This window comes from Anopheles stephensi, chromosome 3, assembly GCF_013141755.1.
Source record: "Anopheles stephensi strain Indian chromosome 3, UCI_ANSTEP_V1.0, whole genome shotgun sequence".
In the NCBI taxonomy this organism is placed as follows: domain Eukaryota; kingdom Metazoa; phylum Arthropoda; class Insecta; order Diptera; family Culicidae; genus Anopheles; species Anopheles stephensi.
The window spans coordinates 58,358,319-58,381,052 of NC_050203.1; the positions used below are offsets into that span (position 1 = coordinate 58,358,319).

Sequence of the window (22,734 nt, forward strand, 5' to 3'; positions counted from 1 at the left end):
GACCGTATCAGTTGTGTGATTCATGGCCTTTTAACAGCTTTATGATGTACAGTCGCGTCACTCGTCCGGGCGTACCCTTCTGAAGTCGGTAACAAGTTTATTCTGCTCACCCAATGAGATTGATGTCATAATACTGCAAAAACAAGCACCAAGTGTAGACTGCAAGTGGATGAAGCAGATTTTAAGCACCATTCGCTTGGACTTCTCTCACTACCACTACAATCCAACCTTACGAGCTGAGCTCTTTCCACGCCAGCCAAGCCGAAGTGGATGATAAATGGAGTCGAAGCGACATTTTTCGATATGATTGATTTTTCTGTCAAACTGTGGCCCACGAACCGTGACACGTCGAGCGCCAAAGTGACCGTTACTGGGCTGAGCCTTTGCCTCGCTCACCGGTGACAGGTTGATAAGAAGGTATCGAGAGTATGGGTGGAAGGAAGAGCTCGGTCCGTGCTGTGTGAACCGGAGCAGCTGGCAGTGAAAGAAAAAGTCGTTGTTTTGCATGTCATCGCAAACCCCTCGGAACTGGTGGCTCCGGTGCAATCAAAACGATGTCAAACTCCATCCAGCGCTCGTTGAAGTGGAAAGGACGCACGCCAGGGGACGATTGAGGTGGCGAGGCGAGAATGCGTCCCTTGCCAAAGGTGTAAACATTCTCAGGTATTATAGGGCAATATTTACTTTGGCACGGGTTTAATGTCAGTAGAGCAAACGGTCCGAATGCAAACGGTCCAGCTTGTGAATGATCGACAGGATATTGTTTATGTTAGATTTTCGAATGTGACAGTTCTGTGGAAAAGATTGTTTAGGTGAAGTTTGTGCAACATCATCGTCATTATTGCATTTCGAAGCACAAGCCAGGCCCATAATTAATAGCACAAACCATCAGGTGTTTCCCGTACGTTTCGATCGCTTACTCTGCTGCTTGCCAGGCTCTGTGAAGGCATGTACGAATGATCGCATGAACTAATCGAACCAAGAAACACGAGCCACAGCGGAGAAGTTCCTCTTTAGCAAAGACCCGAGCTGACAACTTAATTAAAGGGCACCGGGAACGGAACGAAGGAAACGACACGGACGTTGTGGTGACACGAGTTTTACAAGACAGCTAGAAAAAAAAGCAGACCCAAACCAGCTAGTGCCCTGTATCGATCTGGACGACCAAACTGTTGTGTTATAAATTATGCAAAGATAAGTCATGTATTCTCCCTCTCACTCGCATGGACCTAGACGCCGGGAGTGCGCTGCTGGGAATGCGCGACATTCAATCCATCGGCGCGACTCATTGTCGGTATCGGCGGCGAAAACCGATCCAATTCCGGCGAGATGTTTTATGAGGTTCATCTCAGCGGTTTATGATGCGATGTAGCACGTCTCGCCAGCTGTACAGCGAGCTCGCGAGACTTTCGAGTGTTAGTTTGCTATGCGCGCGAAGTCTATGAAGCGAGTAGGTTTTTATTCTCCTGTCCAGAGATTCGGTTCCAGAGACTCCCCGAGCCCGAGTTACAGGCTTTCGAATTGTTGCCCCCATGCTGGCGCCTTTCTCGTCCCACGGCGTCGTGGATTCGTGACGTGGTTTTTGAGAGATGGTTTCGGAAGATCATCGGCGTCGGTAAATGGGCTGGTTAAGTTTTATTAGACCCATAAAGATTTGATCAAATCACCGCCCGTGAGCGAGAATAGTGCCTTCACGGACGCCTAGTCTGGCGTTCCACGGTATCCAGGTGGCCGGTGTGGAGTCTTCCTTTCCACCGTGCGATGTTTGAGGAACTTTGTGCTAATTTAATGACAGTTATGATTATGCGCGACAAAGTGTACGATTTGTACCAGCTCCATCCTGGTGGTTTCTTTTCTGTCTTATGAGGAGACTTAATTTTGGGAGACTTTAAGGTGGATAGTTGAAGTTGGAAGTGAAAGATATATGGGAAATAAATTTGTACCTTCATTAAATATCTCAAGTGTGTTCTTTAGTCATGGATGTTAATCTAAATGATCAATATTTTATCCATATACGCATCAAACAAATTTGATGCAGAGATAAGCATAACTATATAGGAAAAATATGTAAATTAAAGCTATTTTGGTTTCTAGACAGGTTTCTAGTAGGAAATCGATAATGTCCAGAGTATGCAATATTATAAATTTCCACACGAAATGCACACAAAATAAAGACACCAAAGAGAGGATCGTTGTTGCGTGATAAATGCCCGACCGATCTTTCATCAGTATCGATGATCTGCCGAGACCGAAGACATCAATGTGTCATTAATTGATGATTCAATTTCACTAACTCTCCACCAACCCTGTGCGTGGACTTTTAGCGAGTAACTTTATTTTAAGGCACCACACATTCCAATAACCCCAATCCGGTGATCCGGTGGTCCGATAAGGATTCCATTCCGACGGGATCCTTCGAACCCACCGCGCAACAGTCGGAGGAAGTTTAGCAGACATCGTTCAACAGCGCGCGCAAAGTAGAGATTAGTGTTCGGAGATTAGGCGTTGACAGGAAATGGCTTCACTCCTTTCGGTTGCTGCTGCTGCTGCTGTTTGGTTTGGATGTGCGAGTCCCGTACCAGCCACCCGCTCGCAGGCAGGTGGGCTCTGGGACAAATCGGATATTTATTCAAATTTGTGCTCGCAGTTCTGGTGGTTGGTCTTCTTGGCGCTGTTCGTGGCAGCAACATCGATCGTTCCGAACGGGTGTTGGAGATCGTTGTGCGTTTCACGGGGTTTTCTTACCCGGGGCGGTGAAAAATGCTGATGCTGGTGTATATTAGAATTTATGGCGATTACTACCACGGACGGAATGTGGCGCAAGTGAGAGCGAGAAGGTATGCGCCCGAATCTCGCGAATCTCGCGCTTATCTTGGTAGCGAAATCTGTGCGGGTTAAAAATGTTCCGATTCCGGGACAAAATTCGGGAGAATTATTGACATGAATCTCATTACCAGTCATTAATGGGTGACTAAGAATTATCACTTCTTCGGCGCTGGTTTCGTTCCGGAGCGAGTGCCAGGACCGGTCTCAGGAATGAAGAGATACTGACATTCCCCTTCCCAGTAAGCGGTCGGAACATGGCAGACTCCTGTTTTTTTGTTATGGGTTTGAGAAGAAAATATATAGGTCGCTAGTTGACCCTGGCTGGTTTCCCTTTGTCACACCGTTTTCTTGCCTCACCTGCTTTGGGATGAATTGAGTAATGTTAGTAAAAAAACCACGACTACCCTCTTCTTCATTGGGTAACGTTAGGAAGTCTCGAACCTTAAAGTTCGAGTTCGGGCGGAGCTCGGTTTGAAGAAGCGAGCGGGACCAAAACTATCGCCTCCGGCAGCGGACTACCTATGGCAGCACGGCCAATGTACGGAGGCCGCGTTTTCCCAGCCCTTGGCGGTCCCTTATTTGCAGACTCCCGTGTGTTGTCACAACGTCGAGCATATCGAGACGCGTTTCCCGCCCATTCTCGGCCGTACTGCTCGGCAGGATGCTTGCCCCTGTACTTGCGCCCCAGGTTGGTCGAAGGGTTTGGCCCTCGTGACCCCGAGCGTTTGCGCGAGGTTCCCGGTGGCTCCTGCTGCGATAATGCGCCGGTATCGGGAGCGTCGCTTGTTTATGCTATATCTCAATTACTTTTGTGAGGGGACAGATACATCAGACGGTGTCAATCAACTGCTCGGGTATTTCGGTGTGCAGCTTGAAAAAGCATATGTTTTCCTGTTATTGTAAACCATTGTTTGTGGGTTGTCCGGTCCGGTGGAAGATCTTACCGGCGTTTAGTTCCCTTGCTGAACGATTTTCGGGGTCTCCCGTTCCGGTTTCAACTTCCGTCGGGTGAGCACCGGTGGGGGGTCTTGCTGTGAAATATTCAACCAAGCGCCATAGGCACCACCGGTACACGAGATACACGAGCAGAGGTGCCGTTCGCCTCGATGGCTGCTGGTTCGATCCGCTAGCGGTCTCTAGGGGTCGATTGAATAAATTCGATAATTACGGTATTTGTTTAAGGATAAACATTGTCACGCATGATTTCGGGCGGATTTTGTTCCCCCTTTTTTTCTCCTGCTGGACAGTCGAGCTTAAGATGACTGGTTTTTAAACCACTGAAGCTTGTTACTATCGAAAGGGAATTGAATGAACCAAAAACTGTGTTGCAAAACTGTGGTTTCGATAACGGTCGCTTCCTGGAGTTCAGGATAGGCTTCAGGGTATGTTCAATATGTACTCCATACCAAATCTGGGAATGATAGCCTTCACAATTTTATTCGTTATTTCATTTTGCAACAGTTTTGTTTTGCTTTCTACAGATTAAGAATATTCTACAGCATCCAGTTTGTGCCGTCCACGCTTTTTATGGCTTGCAGCAGAGTTGGCGATTATATTTTTACGACTGTTTGGGCGACCGTATTTGGGTCATCATTCATAATTCTCCCCTGCGTTGGCTAGTTCCGAGCTCCGAGTGTCATTTCACGGAGGACGTCAGTGTCCAAACGAACGCAACGGGGCTGTAGAATTATTTGCATAATCAGCACGTTTTGCCCGCAGTGGCAATAAAATGCACTCCATAAAGCTGACGTTGCAACGTTCGGAACGTTGCGCGAGACGGTACCGGCCTCCGTACAGTGGGCGTCCGTACTGCCGTCCATCAAACGGCGCAACAACTCAGCACAGCCAGTGTCCTTGCTCCCGGCAGACCCGTGGAGCGACCGGCGACAGCGAACGCGTAACGGCGCCGCGAACGATATTTTGAAATCGTAATCGGATATCTTGCGGCCGGTTTAGATCCTTATCGGAGTCCCCGGTGTGCTGCAGTTGGCTACAGGTATCTTTGCGACAGGCAGAAACAAAACCCTTGTACAAGTACGCAAAAATAATACAACACGTGTAAATATATATCATCCGTCAAGATGGCGGCGCACTGAGGATGTCTCCGGTGCCTCTCAGAAGAAGAACTTCTGTACGGTAAGCGAGTGGATATGGTTTACAGGCGCTTGTGGTATGCCGAACCGCATCAGCGCATCCGTATCAACTCGCGGATGAATCGTTGGAGATTACGAGCAGTTTAAAAAGTATGATTTATGCCGCCGGGCACATTCGGCACCGTAGCTGTAAAAGATTGCCTTATCCTTTGCAAACGATACGGTTCCCAGTTTCGCTTCTCATTCCTTTGCGTGCTGCGTTGGACAAGGATCTGGCAGATTTTGCAGGCGAGATACGCACCAATATCGTTCCGTTCTTTGGTGACGCATAAAACTTTCATCCACAATTTCTGACACTTGGACACGGTGTCAAACGGTGCGGCCGGGTTTGTTTGTTGCGTTTTGATGTCGGTGATGAGTTTTCGGGGTGTCCGGGGGTTTGAGTCACGATCGGAATTTCACCCGGCCACCACGAGAGCTCACAACGACCTTGCCCGGTGGAGTCGCACACACGCTTCAGAAATGGTATCGCATTTCGCCGTGCGGCAAGTATCGGGGAGCAACAATCTGAAACGAGTTCACCCGTGCAACGGTACCGCACCGCCCGGGAACGGTGAGAATCACCCAATAAATTAAAGCACTCGTCGACAAGCTGACAGGAGCGAATGGACGAAGGCCCGGTAGACGAGCCCGAATGTGCTCGCAGGTCCTTCGCTTTCGTGCGGTTGGGGCTTGGGTCGTAAATCAGACATTTTACCGTCCAGTTGCTGAATTGGTACGGCGGGACTGGACCATGCATCCGTGTGACTAGCGAGCGCTTGGGAACGATTTTCCTGCGAGTTCCCGATGGGAAATGTAAAGGCTACTATTACGTGACGACTCGATGGCTCAGGACAAAGTGGGATTGTCCGAGGCGCTGGCAGGTTTAGGTTACAAATCTTAACTTCAAATCATTCACCCTTCTCAGTGTAAGAAGCCAGCACATCACAAATTTCCGAAAAACGATTCCACGCTCCGACCGTCTTACATTAGATCAGAATGATTCAATAAAGCTAATTTATAATTCAATATAGTGTTCATTTTTATATGGACGCCAGAAAGACGGCGTGTGACATTTTAGGTCCTCCCGGTACGACATCAGCTTCAGTTGGACGTCAATGCTAGGGTTCGCCACTAGCTTGTCTGCTTGTTCGAACCTCGAACCAGCAGCCGAGGCAGAAAACATGGCCTTTTTTCTGTCGTGTTCGACCCATCTTCGCTTTACACTGTCCCACCGGGACCCCAGCGGAAGATCGTACAGGCAGATGCTGACGATCATACGGTTTGTAGCTGGGGTTGTGTCGTTTTAGTGAGTTGTTTAGCGTTTATCAGTTTCCCATCAGAAGCACCAGCAGCAGCAATCGCAACAGCCAACCCATCCGCTGTAGAAACCTCCGGTTGTTGCCGGTGCGACAGATATCATCGCTATCGGTCTACACCATCGCGGGCGCTTTCCCAGCGCTACGTTCTCCTCGCTCCAGCGCTCGTGATCGGCCGTGCTCCAGCCCGAAAACCTGCTAGAAGAGATTCTGTTTCTGTTTTATTGTCGTTTTATAAGAAAATCAATAAAAAATATCTTAATTTTAGATCTCTCTTTCCCTAGTGCATACCGAGGGCCCGGGAGCGCGCGTTTTTTTGGGGAAGTTGTTCGCGCCGGGTTTTGGTGGACCGCATACAACGCTGCTAATGGTGATTTGTGTTCGGACGCGCGTGTCTCTCCCCGGTTGCTGTTTGGGGCGGCCACCTTCCACCGAGATCGATGTGGTCCATAGCGTACGGTGGTTGAAGTTGCAAGGCAGAAAGAGCAGAGAAGAGGAATGATTCCCGCTCCTACCGCCCTGGGTGAAAATGCTCGGTCTCGGTGGTTAAGGAATCGTTTAGGGAAATAATTTACGGTTATTATTGCGCGTGAGTGATCTCTGCAAGCAGACACACGGAAATCAACCAAATAGACACAAAATCTGACGATCACATACACAAACACCCAGGGGGTTTTCTTCAGGGACCGAACCGAGCCTAGTGCGCTTGGTGTTGGATTGTTTTGTAGATCGAGTAACGATAGCGATAGTGTCCAGTGATAAAGTGTTTTGAAGTTCTTGCAGCTAGTGAAACTGAAGCTTTGCTAGCTCGCCCTCTCCCGAGGTGTTGTCACGCTGACATGACCAAAGGGGGGTTTAAGTTTTCATTCCAAGAAATTCATTCAAGCATCATGAAACGAGGTGAATCTGCCGGCTGCAGGCGATGATCGTGTAACAAACGTCACCGAGAAGGTTGTGTTACAAGGTTGAGCTTTTGTACGCGCACGAAAAGATCTTTGGTTTATGAGGTCAGACAGCTTTTGGGGGACAAGATTTATGTACGGCGCAAGATCACCGCTTCCCAAGCACAAGCTCGACAGAGGTATATATGGTCCCGTAAAAATCGGATGCGATTCCGATTCGATGCCATTACCGTAGACCTTGGTAGACTGGCAAGATTTACACCTGTACCTTGAGGACTTCGTTTCTCTTACCTGCAAGACCAGCTGCATGACTTAACCCGCATCGATGCGTATTTTTTTACTCACATGCCCACCAACGCATGGCAGTGCTATAAAACCTATTCATAGGCCATTTAGTGATCGTAAACGAGTGTAAGAGCTCGTGCGCGCGCGCGCTCATTGAACCATAAATTCTGGACGTTCTGGGCCTTCGCTGTTGCTTGTTGCGAATATGAATTCAACTCATCGGTGTCATCGTAAAGCTGTTGCATTTGGCGGATGTGATTCACGGCACGCTGAATTCCAACTGGCCAACGGCCAACCGCTACGGTCACGGGATATTGACGATGACGAGGATTTGTGAACGTGAAAGGATCGACGGGGACAAAAACGAAGTAAGTTTTGTTGTGGCTGCTCTGGGAATACCGAAAACCGATACATTAACGTCAATCGATCAAGCAGAACTGTTTGCGTTTAGTTTTTCTGTTTTTTTGCTACATGAATCATGTCATCTTTGTATGTGCGTAATTTAAACGAAGAACTTGAATGCTCGAAGTTTTGCTGCAGAGGGGGATGCGTGATCGTAAAGAGCGTAGTTTCGCCAACTCGGCCGGTATAAATCGGTATAATGAACAGTTTTACTAGCAATGAATTCAAAGATCAAATAGCGTAAGTTGTAGGTAACAAAAAGCCCCTCCATCCTACACGACCATCGTTCCCGCTCGCAGTGTAGCAGAACTTACTGGCAAAGCAAAAAAAGCGAGGTTCCTCAGACGTTTGTGTGAGCATTTAAACGCATCTTGGGCACATTTCCGAAAGTCATAAAGCTTAAATTTACGACAAATAAATCATTCCTCGCACGGAGTGAAATGAACGAACAAAAAAAGGCGCTGCAGAACGAAATCCGAGTACGGGGCAAAAAAAAAACTATAATCCAAGCGAAATGAGTTAAGCGACTACGGCCATTCTGCCCGTCAGTCAGTCAGTTAAAGATGGACTTGATCTGGCCGTTTGGGGTGGCCAAGACGGCGACTCTTCCCGAAGCTCTCCACCAATCAGACCAACCGCCACTACTGTCGGCTAGCGGCCAGGTCGTGGTGAAAAAGGGTGGCAACGAACGGACGAACGACGCTTGTGCGTACAACTTGTTGGCCTGGGCCGGATCTGCTTGGATCCGAATATCTTGCAACCCGGCAAACCGTTTGTCGCCTTAACGCGCACCACCTTGCCTGGATGTCGTGTTCCAAAACCGGAACGAATCGCGTCCCAGTCTTCCTTTCCCCGCCCGGTGTCTCCAGTAACCGCGCGAATGGGATTATGATGAATGGGCCGGCCTGAGACATTCGTCTTCCGTGAACGGGTACATGATTTACGGATATCTCAATTTAGATATCATATTTTACAGTTCGCCACCCTTTCCCTCCTACCTTCGCCGTGTGTGAGTGTCTGGGTAGGGGCAGAGGGAGAGAGAGACGAAACGAGTGTGGGGAATGATAAATTTCCTCACGTGAAGCAAAAACTGCTTTCGGTTTCGGTGTCGGTGAGCGATCTGTCTCGAACCTTGCGCCGCGCCGGTTTGGTATGGGTGCCTCCTAATGTTCCGCGTCTGATGGAAATTTGATCCCGGTGCATCGTGGCGTCCGTGGGCTTGGCACAGCCATACCGAGCGACCAATCGCAGCCTGCTTCACGCTGCACCGTGCACAATCTCTGGGGTGGGGCAATCAAAATATATCGCCCAAGAAACGGCATCGATGCAATTTTTCCCGAGAGGTGTGACGGACAGGGGACGGAAAATGGCAACAATATGTTGAACATAAAAATTTTAACCCACAAAAAAAGAAATACTGCTAGCAGCAAACCGCTTTTCTTACGAAGACCGGTGACATATGCAGCTTATAAATCATTCCAGCCAAAAAAAGGGCATGCAAAACAACTCCGCGAAAAGCAAAAGGCTGATGTTAGCGCTGGGTGCCATCGGGTTGACGCGGTGCGAGATGGATTTAATGTCGTGTTCTGGGAATCAGAGCAAATTTTTCATCCGAATAACAAATAAAAATGCCATTCCTTGTTTGGTTGCGATGTGGCGTCACATTCTCGGGATCGGGCTTATCACATCGCGAGCTGACGCGAGTGTTGTGCTGATGAGTCTGGCTAAGGATGCTTCAATTTTCACGCCTAAAGTTGGAACGGGGGTTAGTCGCAGATAATCGCTTGTTTTGATGCTTGTGACAGGCGCTAGGAACTATGCGAGAAATTAAACGGAAAATCTAATTACTTGAAGTCAATTGGAGCAAGCTGTTGTAACAAGAAATTGGAAGTAGTATTCCTTCAAGTCTTTTAACGTGGATGAGAGAAATTTAATTTTTATCCCAAAAAATGTAATATTTTCCACATCCCAAACAGCAACTCAGCCATGCAAATGAGTCTCTCATCAGCGAGAGTCGCTTCCACGGAATTTTGTCGGCAAATTGGCCCAATGTTGAACATCCTCCTTTTCTCTGCCACCAATGAAACCGACACCGAACTACTTATCCCTATCGCAGCTCTGTTATTGTGAATGTTAATTTAGCCGAAAAATTGACGTTAAGCAATGTGTGCGTGGCGGCATAACAATGCAACGAAAATTCCACGGAAAGCCTACCGACCGTCAGCGAGATGCAGTGAGGCGCAAAATCTGCGCCCGCTCTGTACGGCTAAGTGAAATTTCTGCGAAAAAGTAAAAACGAAACCCCCGTCGCCCAACAGACAATACGAACGAGGGCCACCGATTGTCAAAATATGATGTGCAAAATGCAAATGTGCATGTGCACCGATGGGAGCCAAGCGGACAGTGAGCCGTTGTTTGTTTGGTGGGCAGATGATGTGATGATGTGTGTGTGTGTGTTTTTCCGCACGCTAGGTTAATGAGAAACAATGAGCCAATGAGATGGATGGGTCGGCGATTAAGACGAGCCTCATTTAGAATGCTTCACTGTATTTTCTTGTCGTCAATCAGACACATTTTGGGACTTTCTCGTGTTGAAAGATAACCACCAAATTCAACCAGAGAACGATCTCCTCGAAAATCGATTAATCTTGTTGGATAACGTTTGCTTTCCCGCCACGACAACGAATCATCATAATCGCCCGGTGAACGAAAACGATTTTGACAGCTTTCCGCCTCGAATAAGCTGTGCGCTAGTCAAAACAGCATGAAACGGGAGCAACAACCAACATAAAAACAAGGGGGTGAGAACAAGAAGCAACCACATACCCACTACAGGAAGAACACCCACCTTTGCCACCTTTTGAATGAAGTTACGCTCGGGCAAAGAACGTGATGGGGGGGCGGAAGGGAGCATCGGGAGGCAGCGAAACAAAAAAACAAACAAAACAACGTAAACAAAACACACTGACACAAGAGCGAGGAAAAGAGTTGAAAATTGAAAAATTATGCAAATTAAATGTTAATTTTATTTAATCAACGAGTAATTTATGAATATTTGAAAAATTTGAATAAGACGAGAGTGAACAACCACCGAAATGGGAACCCAGAAGGAGAACAAGCGAATCGCATTCACAAGCCTAGCAGTAACACATCCTAACGCAAGGAAGATTCTTGGGCGTAGCAGTACTGCCGGGAATGGCACTTCCTGCACCGGCAATCGATGTTACGCGCGCGCTCCCGTGAAGTAAGTTTCGTTTTTCTTCAAGAGCTTGATCCAACTTCAAGTTGTGTTCCCAGATCCGGCCATACAAAAAAACCCGACCAACATTCAACATGGTTGGACAGATTAACGAAAGCGTGCAAGAAAACTGACCGAGAGAGCGATCATCAACGAAATATACGAGGACAGGCTACGATACTACTCATTTGTATTCCGAGCTTTTAATAAAGATAAGAACCGAAAGCGAGAACAGGCTTCTTGTGCGTGGTAAAGGTTTGGAACCCACGGGTTCTTTTTTTTTCTTTTTGGGAGGTTTTGTTCCTACTGCTCCTACTAGCTGCCGGTGGTATCGTTCGTGGCCATGGGAAGCCGAGGAAAAGTAAATGGCTCTGTTAGGAAAAGACGTGCAGCTCGCTGCATTCTGCATGCGACCCGGCCAGCTTCCTTCGGGTGCTAAGTGGGTCAATTAATTTTTTCGGACACGACCGATTTATAACCGTCCGTGCGTTGCACTTGGCCGTTGTCGGCTCGACGCCCAACGTGCGGTTTAAGCTTTCGATAATGTGTCAAACTTAATATACGGTGTGGCTTTTTTAGAGGGGGGTTCATGCTCTTGCGTCTTACTGTTGGACGATAATTTAATCAAACCTCGTTCGTTTGTGCCCTATCGGTGATGATAAACGAACGTGCAGTACGTTCTGGGAGCGCTCACATTATCTTAATTCGGTGAAGTATGATCGCGCTTTGCTGGCATCGGGTTTGGGGGATCGGCGACGATGATGGCCATGGTTATCGATGGGTCGTGTTGAATGGAATTTTCTAGAGTGGTAGATTTGACTGGTTTCTTTTCACAATTAATTAGTAGATAGGGTCCGAAATGGTTCTTTTCTTAATCGAAGTACCAAGCAATAATGGTGAATGGGTACTCCAAATACACTAGGGGAAATAAGTTTAGTTTTGGACTCGATATAGTTCGCGACAATAGCTGGAACACGCATGTCTAGCATTTGCATAGATTGTGTATCATTTGATATTAAACAGTTTTATAGAAACAGATTTGTTGTTGGTAGAACAACCTTAACCTCAACTAAATTGTTTCATCAATCAGCAATTTGGAAATCTTTAAGCACTTAATCTGCTTCCGTTGGCCGTGGCGACTGCGGCGCAGGTGTTCACTCGGCAGGACTGATGAGATCTTTCGAGGTTGCAGTGCCAATGATAAAGAATAATAGAAAAATAATCTGCTCATTTGAAAGGGATGCATCCTGTTGCGTTTGATACTCAACTGAAAATTCTGAGGCAAAAAAGCCATTGCAGTTAAAAACATTCGTCATGCTACAAGAACTTATAAATGGTTTTAAGTAGTTATCAATAATAATCAAATATAAATGGCCAAAACAGAGTGTCATGATTTGGCTACTTTTTCCCTTTTTTACCAGTAAAATCATAGGGAACATAGGGTCACATAGGGTGACTCCTTCAAAAGCTTGCTAGATAGGAACGATGCCCTAATCTTCCAACATTTTTTGGGCCATACCGTCGTCCAGCTTCGAAAATCAATATTCTTACCTTTTTGACCTAGTCATATTGCTTTTTACCCTGTGTTATGTTAGGTAGAAATAATGCAAAGTAAACAGGAATAGTTAGATAATTAAACATTTAATTTTAAAATATTAACCTACGTCTAGATTGAACCAATCAGTCGCGTTTTAAGTCCCGACTCCAGACTCGAGTGGAATGAAATATCTTCTGATAACTTAGAGAAGTAAAGAAAAATTACACATCAAAGAATATTTACGTAAACCAACATGTTTTTGTGTTTCCCAAAAAGTATGTTTAGTGAAAAAAAATTGTATGATTCTTACCGCATACTTATACCCACCAGTGTAGTGCATAAATGATCGCCTCCGTGAACATTAACTGTGTATGTTTACAGCTTCACGGTTTGGGCCATTTTATCTCTCGACAACTGCCCACAAACACACAGCTCATTCACATCGATCACCAACCTCTACCCCGAAAACGAAAAACACGTACGGCGATTGCAGGTGTATCTGTCAGTCGGCGGGGGGAGAGAATTAGTTAGACAAACAAATGACACCCCAAAGATGGTAGCGTTCGATCGGTTAGTTTACGGCCGGACCGATAAGCGTCGGATCGTTATTGAAAGAAAGCATAATGATGATACTTAACCATCGGTAGCGGGTTTGAAATATGATTGTCCATTTTTGAACACTCCGGCAGGTTAAGATTTCAACCATTAGAAATCGTTTTCTACTTATCTACCGGTAGAAAAGGGCAATTATATGACAGTTTCACACATAATTACCGGTAAGTTTGCTTACGGTCTGGCGATTCGAATCGATTCGAGATGGTGATTTGGTGGTAATTTAGCGAGTTAGCGATGCTGTATTGTCTCTTCATTGCGTCTTCTTCTGCTTGTTAAAATATGCTCTAGAAAAATGACATCCCCCGTTTGGCAAGTGTCATTTGTCAGCATCTAACAGGGTGGACGCCCGAAGCCTGTCACAACGCTTGAGCGTTCGTTCTATTCACAGATGTTCTATTCGCACCGATGAATTAGCGTACCGGCTCGTTATGAATTGCCCGATTGCCGACTGGCAGATTTATGAATGAAACAGGCCGGTGGCGAACACATGTGTTGCGAAACGAACAATCTTCTCCAACTGGGGTTGGGTGTATATCGGTCGCCCCTAAATCAGTCACCGCTCGCAGGGGTTTGCCTTTTGTCGTCAAGATTGAAATCGTCGAGCAGCAGGTTCAATGTGAAGTTCGTAGACCGGACAGGGAGCTAGCGAATCTAGTGATCGCACGTTGGCCCGGCTCGCCCGATGCGCGATCAAGGGCCGTAAATAAGGAAATTTGTTAGCCATCAGGTTGGATTTCCCAGCGGGGCGAGATCGGTGGGATTTGTGTCCTCCCGAAACCTCATGCGCCCTCCGAAACCCACCTTGAGGTCAGTGCTGCCGGCAGGAAGCTGCCGAGCGGATCGAATTCCTCGTTGGGAGCAGTTATGAGTTATTATCCCGCTGGAAGTATTCGCACGCCGTTCGCTGTCCCCAAAGTCGTTGACGCATCCGCGGGAGCTTGCGCAGAATCGCTGTCGGGGAGTTGTATTTGCTCGTTTTTTTTCGTTGCTGTGAACCCGAGTCTTCAACGAGCTGGCGAGACAGAAAGGAAAGATCGTAAAACGAATGCTCGACCCAGCAGGTGATGGATAAATTTGGGATAAGCAAAACGCGTACGGTACCGGGTATCATTGCTACCTTCATCGTCATCGAAACGGATCCTCGATGCTTGAAGATCATCACCGTGTGCTTTGCGCGTTCTTCCCAACTCCCCACACACTCAACCATCCACCAGAGACATCATGGGGCCCCCTGATTTAAGGCCGTCCGCTGTTTTTCTTTTTCTTTTGCAACCAACGAGGACGCGACGCGGTGTATGCGTGGATGCGATATTATTGAAATTTTTACGATCCACAAACAAAACATTAAATACCCCATATAAGCTTGCTAAAGAGCCAGCGAGCGATAACAGTAAAACCCAATATTTTATGTCTCTATTTATGAATATCTGTGTCTCGCCACACGCCTTTTCTGCGGTACTTTAAGGCATACTTCGCCTCAGAAACCCTGTGTTTGTTTTTCGCTGCATTTTGATTGCAGATTTGCACATTCTGGTTGCGGGAATGCTTTTTGTCACCGGCGAACGGTCGGGGCGGGAGAAAAGCTCGCAAGCGGTTTCTTTCCATTTTAATTCATGTCATCGGGGGCGAAGATCAAAAACCTCGTCGTACCTGGTCGGGGCGGAATGTGCGTATAATTTCTGTGTCCAATTGGAAGAATCCATGCTAGCGGTCGGGGCATGGTTACGCGAAGGTCTTCTGCACACACTGCAGGTGCACGCCGGCTCGGTTAAGCGATCCGAAGCGAAGGAGCGACCGGATGAACGAGCAGACAAGTGGATTGTGCGTGGTGGGCAATTTTATAGGAATATAGATTAAATCATAAGATCATAAAATCAGCATCCCCTGCGTGACAAGGGCACCCGCTGCTCCGTCCGTCAGCTGTTTCAGAGCCGGGCTAGGAGATCCGTGCTCTGGGACAGCTGGGCCTCTTCGTCGGCTCAGCCGTAGTGCTTGAATGCTGTGGGCTCAGGAAAACATAAAGTTTGGAATAAAATTTCACCCATAAAACGCGGTATCCAGCAGCGATACGACCGGGGCTGGGGTCAGTTTGAAGAGATCGCACTACGCACTCGCCGGTACGCACCCGGCAGGGAGACATTTTACGATATGAGATGCAAATAACACAAATCGGGTGGGTTTTTTACCTCAATTTCTTCCATAAATAAATGGTACAGATGAATATATTCTTAAGATCAACATGTAAGTTGAAAGGAATTTGCAAAAAATTGCTTGAAAATGTTGTTAGAAGTTAGAATTGAGGATTCCGAAACATTGGAGGGAAGATTTCTCTAAGTTCTAAAATGCGCCATCTTTCACCAATTTACTCGCCCGCAGCTATCCATCCAACCTAACGTAACGCCCCTAATTTCCTTGCCCTGTAGCAAAACATCCATAACTCATCGTTCCCGGCCGCCGCCGACGGGCTTTAGTTCTGGGTCCCTGCACATGACAGGCCCTTCGCGCATCGATGGGCGCGATCCGGTCGCATCTGGGTGACCCGGTGACGTAGGCAAATCAGGAGGGGCTCCGGACGAATATGATTAAACGCAATAGCAAAACTCGGTCGGTCCGATGTAGAACGAAAAATGTTGCATACCGCCTACAACATAAATTTCCAACGTTCCGTTTTTCCACCGAACTGGAACGAAGATTCGGTTTGGAACATTTGGTGCTTTTTTCTTTCTTGTATCTTGTTTGTTCTCGTTGGTATTTCGAAGGGTGCCTTTTGCCGCTTTTAAGGCGTTCATAGTACGGGTTTGGGTCTGGAATTCTGGGAAACCAAATTCTATGCTCCCGGTTCGACGTCGGTGGGCTCGGTGGGCCCAAGATTTGCTGAGGACACTTGTTGTCGAGGCGCGTAATGTGAGTCGCTGCTCTACCCAACGAGGCACGCTGAAGCGTTATGAAAGATTAATGGGACGGCGTCTCGTACAGCGTGTAGGAATCTTGTTTTGAGACGAATCGGAAACCGGGACAGAAACGGAACGCATTCCGCCTTTTCCGGAGTGGGAATAAGATCGAACGGTGGGACTGATGGTTCGCTTAATAAGGCGTTTGTCTTGTCGCTCTTCCATCCGCAGGGTATTCGGTTCGCGCCGGTGCTCCAAGTGCTTGGCATCGATTAGTTCCTCCGAGCTGGTGATGCGCGCCCGGCACCTGGTGTTCCACATACGTTGCTTTTCCTGCGCCGTCTGCAACACTCCGCTCAACAAGGGCGACCACTTCACGATACGGGATTCGGCCGTCTTCTGTCGGTAAGTTGCGGTCGGAAATTTGAGCCCTCAGTGACGTTAAACGCTTTTCGCTCTTCTACCACAGATCACACATTGAGCTTCCGCTTGAGGCGACGACATCGCTGCCTGGCATGCCGATGCAGTGTCCTTACCAGGCCCAGTACGGCACGTCCCCGAGTGCACCGCTCAGCCCGAGCGATTCGACGACGAGCGGGGGCAAACTGAATCCGGCCACCTACTACCCACCGCATGGCGTCACCGGCCTACCGCAGCAACCGCGCCAGAAAGGTCGTCCCCGGAAGCGGAAGCCCAAAGACATCGAAGCCATGACGGCTAGCCTCGGTAAGTAATGTTTTCCTCTCCCTTTATCGTTATAGATGTACCTTGCGAACTGAGACCCCCGAGATAAGAAATGTTGCGAAATGATGATGTCTCTGATCTGAGTTTTTGGCCGTTAACTCTCCGGTCTGGTCATGTTTGGAAATGTACTATCACACGTAAACATTCCACCAGGGTCTGATGAACTCACCGTATCATATGTTACATTGTCTGATAACGATCGCCCGCGTTTGAATTTCGCAAAGTTATGAATTTATGATCAGATGCCTCGAATGGCAAAAAAAAACGGTGGCAGAGCAGCCAGCCAGTTTGTAATACAGTTGTTTCACCTCTCCGCCCGAAAAAAAAACCCCTCTCTTTGCCAAGCTGCCGCATGGCACGCACGCCATCATAGATTCATTTATTTTGTCTTCATTTAATTTCCCAACTCTGGCTACGCTCGGCCTTGTCTGCTCGCTTGCCTGTGTTATGATCGCGTGCATGAACCGCTGGCTGGCTTAGCTTTAGATAAGCTGCTTTTGCTCCCCCCCCCCCCTGGAGAAAGGGAGGAAGGTGGAGAGGGAGAGGGAGCGATAGGGTAGAAATGTGTTTCAACAAGCGAACGATCGGATGTGGATCTGTTCGCACGCCTCTACGCAACGTGGTTCGGTGAAAATTTATGATGCTACCCAAGGACCCGCCGGCCAACCCTCTCCGCTGCTCCATCCATTTTCCCAGGGCGCGGTGTGAGGCAGCTTTTGCCGGGCCCGAGCGCCGGGGTGACAGAAATAAATAAATATTTAGTATGTAACGTTTGTGCGGAGTGATGAACGATGCTGATACGATGTTGCGTTCTGCGGCATCTGCCACCACCGGCAGGAACCGGCCGGTAGAGTGGGTTGTTTTCGCGGGCAACTGTTTTGCACCCGGTTTGGTCCACGAACTGCACACACAAACACACACACAAATATGGCCGAGCAAAACAAAAAAGTAGCGATCTCTGAACCTGCCTTTCGGGTTGAACCCTGATGGCTATCGTTGTAATTGCTTCAGTGAGCTTTTAGCTACCGCTTTATGGTAGAGGTCGAGGAAGGGTGAAGCTTGGAGGGGAAGCGTGAGGACACTCAGGCAGAATGTCCACGCGGGACCAGGGGGAGGCGGCAAAGGTTTATCCATTTGGCTTTTGCAGATATTGTTTTATGCTGTATCGCTTTTAATTCCAGCTCCACTCATTGCACGTACCGAGCAGAGCGCTTGGCCTGACCTTTTCCGTTCCGTGAGCTCTTGGCCCGTTGCGTATCTTTTTTCTGTCCGGCCCGTTCTCGCCGATCCGTTCCCCCAATGGTGACGGGGTTGCTGTAAACAACCAGCAAGGCAGATGGTTTTGTTGGTCCGCGTGTGTGTTCGCAGTTGAGTGACAGGTCATGTCGCGGAATGTTGTTACGTTTTGCGAACCGTCGTAGTGTGCAGCGGCGAAAAGCGCGACTTGAGCGAATAGAATGAAAAATGAAAGGATTTTTGTTTTTAGTTCGTTGTTATTATTTGTGCTGCAACAAACAGGACATGGCTGCTTGAGCCCGTCTTGGCAGGGATGATTAATACGGCACGATAAAGTTGATAGTAAACACGATGTAAATATTCATCGTTGTAAGAGCATTGTAGCTATGGGTCACCATGCCCCAACCATCAAACGGTTCCTTGGAAAGAAAAGAGCTCTCTAATCTATTGCAAGAATTTTTTGATGGTGGCTCTCGAGAATTTGGCTTCGGAAAAGCTGTTGCAAACAGTGGCAGACTGCGAGTGCTAATGATGTGTCATTTACAAACGTTATCCGCTTCGGGACACGCCATTCGGTGATCGACGCTAGAAACGAGCGTCGTTACCTGCCTGAGGTGTTCCACGATTCCACACTAAATCTTTCTACCTTAAGGGTGCCCGGTAGTTTAATTGGGCGTGATTTGATGAGACTAAATGGTATCCCCCAGTTTTTTTTTGGAACGAAAGGTTGAAAGCTTCCGGGACCCTAACCCTTAGCGTCTATGCTGGGACTCATCAATTTGGAGAGTGAAGACCTCTTTAAAATCACCAGCGATCTGGTCCGGAAATGGCTTCCGTGTTGCTTTGCATGTTTCGGAGGTCTCGCTTTTCTGGGAATACTGCTTAGCTTCTGGGATCGAAAGTTCTTACCCGCCACTATCGAAGGCTGGAAATCGTGAAACATCCGACCATTTTTTTCGAAATTCCGGCTAATGTTTGTGATGTCTATTAGAGAGATCATCACCATTTGGACAGGAATCACCATGCGCTACCGGTTCGGCAGGTGGGCAAAACGGGGCGCATGGAAGACGCACAGAGGAGCAGCGTTTAGGCAGCTTCCAGGAATACTTGCCGGGTCCAGTGCCTGTCGGTGGGATCCGCTTATCTCTATTAGCACTCACTCGAAATGGATGAAAAATAGACAAATGCACGCTGCACGCCTTCTGACGGGAAGGGTTCCGGCACAGTCCCAGCAAGGCCGCCATGTCTTGTCTCGAGGTCGCACCTCTTTTTTTTCCTTTCGGGTTCCTTCCCATACTATGTGCGTGCTTCACACGACGAATGATGCTGTTGGACTTCGTTCGGATGGTTTCACGATTATATTGCCCTACCGTACCGGATTCCCTCCTGTACTCGACGATGACGCGGGCGGGATGGTAGGTCGGAGATGAAGAGTTTTGTTGTTTTCTCATGTGCGATCATTCTTTCATCGTGGCCCGTAAGGCAGTAAAGAAGTCGAAAAGTTAATAAACATATCATAAAGAAAGAGATTGTAAAAGGTCGTAGGTTCAATAAAAAAAAAAACGGCCCAGCGGTTTTGCTAGGCCATGCCGCCACGAAGCCTACGGCATGCCCAGCGGGTCACTGTGTCTGCCGCGGAAGGGTGTTGTGATAGGCACGATATACCGGTCCTCGAGCGTCGCGCGGGTTGCAACTGGGGTTCGAAGGATCACCGGATCGGTTCGGTAGAGAAGATTCTTATCGGACGCGTTTTCCGTTCCGTGGCCCCTCGCAACGGCCCATAGATCAGCAGGACACAGATGCGACGAATGGCGCAGGTTTTTGTCATCTGGTCGGGCTGCGTGTGTGTGTGTTTTTTTCTGGATTGGATTACTTTCGGTTAATTTATGATCGCAACAGTTGCTTTCCCAACGTTCTAGCAGGAACCCAACGTCTGACCTGATTTCGTAGAGCGTTTGTGTGTTTCTTGTTGTTGTCTTTATGCTGTAATCGTCGGGATATTGAGATGTAACCTGATCCTGTCGAGTAGGAAGAACGCTCCAGAATAGATTAATTTATCGCTTTATGATTTGGGAAAGCAATACTTAAGGAACGGAATGCTTATCGGGTTAAGGTGCTTTAGCTTACAGATCGCTTCATAAACGGGGCAAGAGTTCCAAGAAAATTCATTTCCAATTTTTAAACTGATTGGTTTTCCATATAAAAGGCATGATTTTAAATATCTCATCTTAACCCAGCCACGATTAAGCCTTTAAAAATTTTTAATCAAAACTCAGCAATAAAAATGGAGACATAAAACCGAGCGACTACAGAGCCCATTTCAAGACCCCAACAGGGAGAATCTGCAACTCCAAAAACAATCCTCCAGACAGGACTTGGCATGAATGTTTTTTTTAATTATTTGTACGCGCTTTACGATCCTTTTATGATCTCCGCAGTCGTCCTATTGGCGGGCTGGCGTTAAACATGTTAATAACAACCTTCAACACTGGGCGCATACAACGCCGAAAGGATGCTCCGTTTCGTGCCTCTTCAAGGACCAGTTGATGACGCTGTAGTCCAGTCGTCCCGATCGTCCCCACGGCGCAACAAACAAAACGGTTGATTGGCAATCACGAGTCTGTTCGGGTTGGAGCAGGCGGTCGAAAGAAAATGAAATCTGTTTGCGCATCCGGGCAGCGCATCATTTCGACGGCTGCTCGTTCGTCCGTCCATCGTTTTTTATGTCAATGTTTATGTTTGTACTGCCTACTGACCGATAGACTCGGCTCGCGTTGTCGGCCCACAAAAGCGACCGATGCATCGACAGGGAAAAACACAAAGCTACCACCGAAAGAAAAAAAAACGAGCATCAAACAACAAAAAGGAAATCAACGAGGAAGTGGCAGACACAGTACCATTGTTTTTTGTAATGATTAACGACCGAGCGGGAAAGCCTTTGTGGAGTAGCATCTTCGTGCGGGGGAACAGACGCTACCCGTCAGACGCTGGGGGTGAGTCTGTTTGGTTTGGCAGCCAGTAAGCGGTCAATCGAGGGGGTCGGGCATACAATGGGTAAAGAGATACACTTTGGATGGGTGCATCGAATTGGTCGGCGGGTAACCGTGTTACACGGTCTCGTCGTAACTTAGGCCGTTCGATTCCGTGGACGAACCACGAACCGGTTTTCGATTGTTTAATCAGCGCGAGCTCCTCCTTCTCATTCTGGAGGCATTCTTCAGACAGGCTGCACAAGACAATGCCAGACATCTTCCGCAACAGAAGAACGATTAGTTCGTTAAACGGTTTGGGGATTTTTTTATATGTCCTGCTCCTAATTTTGAAGGATCTAAAAGCATCTTGAGATATAGCAACTATACTTTGTTGCAGAATTTCATCCATACGACGCGTGTTTTCCACTAACCTGAAGTGACATTTATCCAATTTTCACCTACCACAGCTTGGTCCACCACGAGCAGGCGGCTACAATTACTCACCTTTTCTTCAGGTTTAAAGAGTGTAGTGACCATCTCGCTTAAGAGTCCTCTGGCCAGAACGAGTAGCCAACACGGGAAATTGGGAAGAACCGGACAAACCCCCGAAACAAAACAGAAGCTCAAGCCGTCGACTTTAACGCCCTCCGGTGGTAGATGTTTGCCTGCTTTCCGTTTCCTGTGGTTGCCTATCCGTTATTGTTTTTTTGCTGCTGTTCTGTTGGTCTGCTTCTCGCGTCTCTTACCTGCACTCCACCCTCCGCTTACTCCCACCGAGTTCTTTGATTTGACAACTTCAGGCGCCTCAAGGTTGGTGATGATCATAAATGGGGGTGCGCAAACGGGAAGGAAGCACACGCAACATACGTCCGATATCTCTTCATCGAGCAATAAGCGAGAGAGATAGAGGGACAGAGACAAAAAACGAGCCCGCAAGGCATAAAGAACACAACGCTTAACTAATATTAAGCAAAGAAAACCTCTCCAAACTGACCGCTATTTCGAAATCCAAGGGACCCTAAAAAACGCCGAACCGACAAGGAAAACAGTATCATTGTCTGGTGCGTCAGACGGAGCATTTTGAACCCGGTTATTATTTGCTCTCGGTACCCTACGGGAGTTCCTACCGTGGACTCTTCCCTGCCCCGTTCCAAACGGCTTCCTTCTATTAACTATTGACGGCGTCGGGCTACCGGTTAACGGCCAGTCTCCGATCCGAGCTTCAAGTGAGAAGAAATAACATACAACCGTGTTGGTAGTGCGGTAGCATAATTCTAATAGTCCGATCGGATAGATCATGCGCCTTTGTAGTGATCTGGGGATGAAGTGTTTTTTTGCTGCTGTGGTGGCTCACGAAATCACTACGTCGAGAGGTGGGTTCGCTCCGGTCGCCCTCAACACTGGACACTGTAATTTGTCTGAGACGGCGGCACTACCCTCCGAAGGCAATTCTGGCGATCGATCCCCGTGGGCCAGGGTAGCACCACGGACCTATGGTCTATGATTTTTTTTTTAAAACATTGTTGCTATGTAAAGCGGTTACCGGTAGCCTTTGTCCGGTGCTTGGCTACTGGAAGTTCGGGCTCGGAGTTCCGATCAGCACCCACCCACCCGACCGTTGATCTAGCCAACCTT

The 22,734-nt window shown here is 47.8% G+C and overlaps 1 protein-coding gene across 1 annotated transcript in view; it reads left to right on the forward strand.

Annotated features, from left to right (window-relative positions):
• The window catches only part of LOC118508989 (protein apterous), a 64,537-nt gene that overhangs the window by 36,008 nt on the left and 5,795 nt on the right, over window positions 1-22,734 (forward strand). Inside the window, exons 5-6 of the mRNA XM_036048987.1 lie at window positions 16,379-16,552; window positions 16,617-16,873. Coding sequence (XP_035904880.1) covers window positions 16,379-16,552; window positions 16,617-16,873 — 431 coding nt within the window. The remainder of the gene's footprint in view (window positions 1-16,378; window positions 16,553-16,616; window positions 16,874-22,734) is intronic.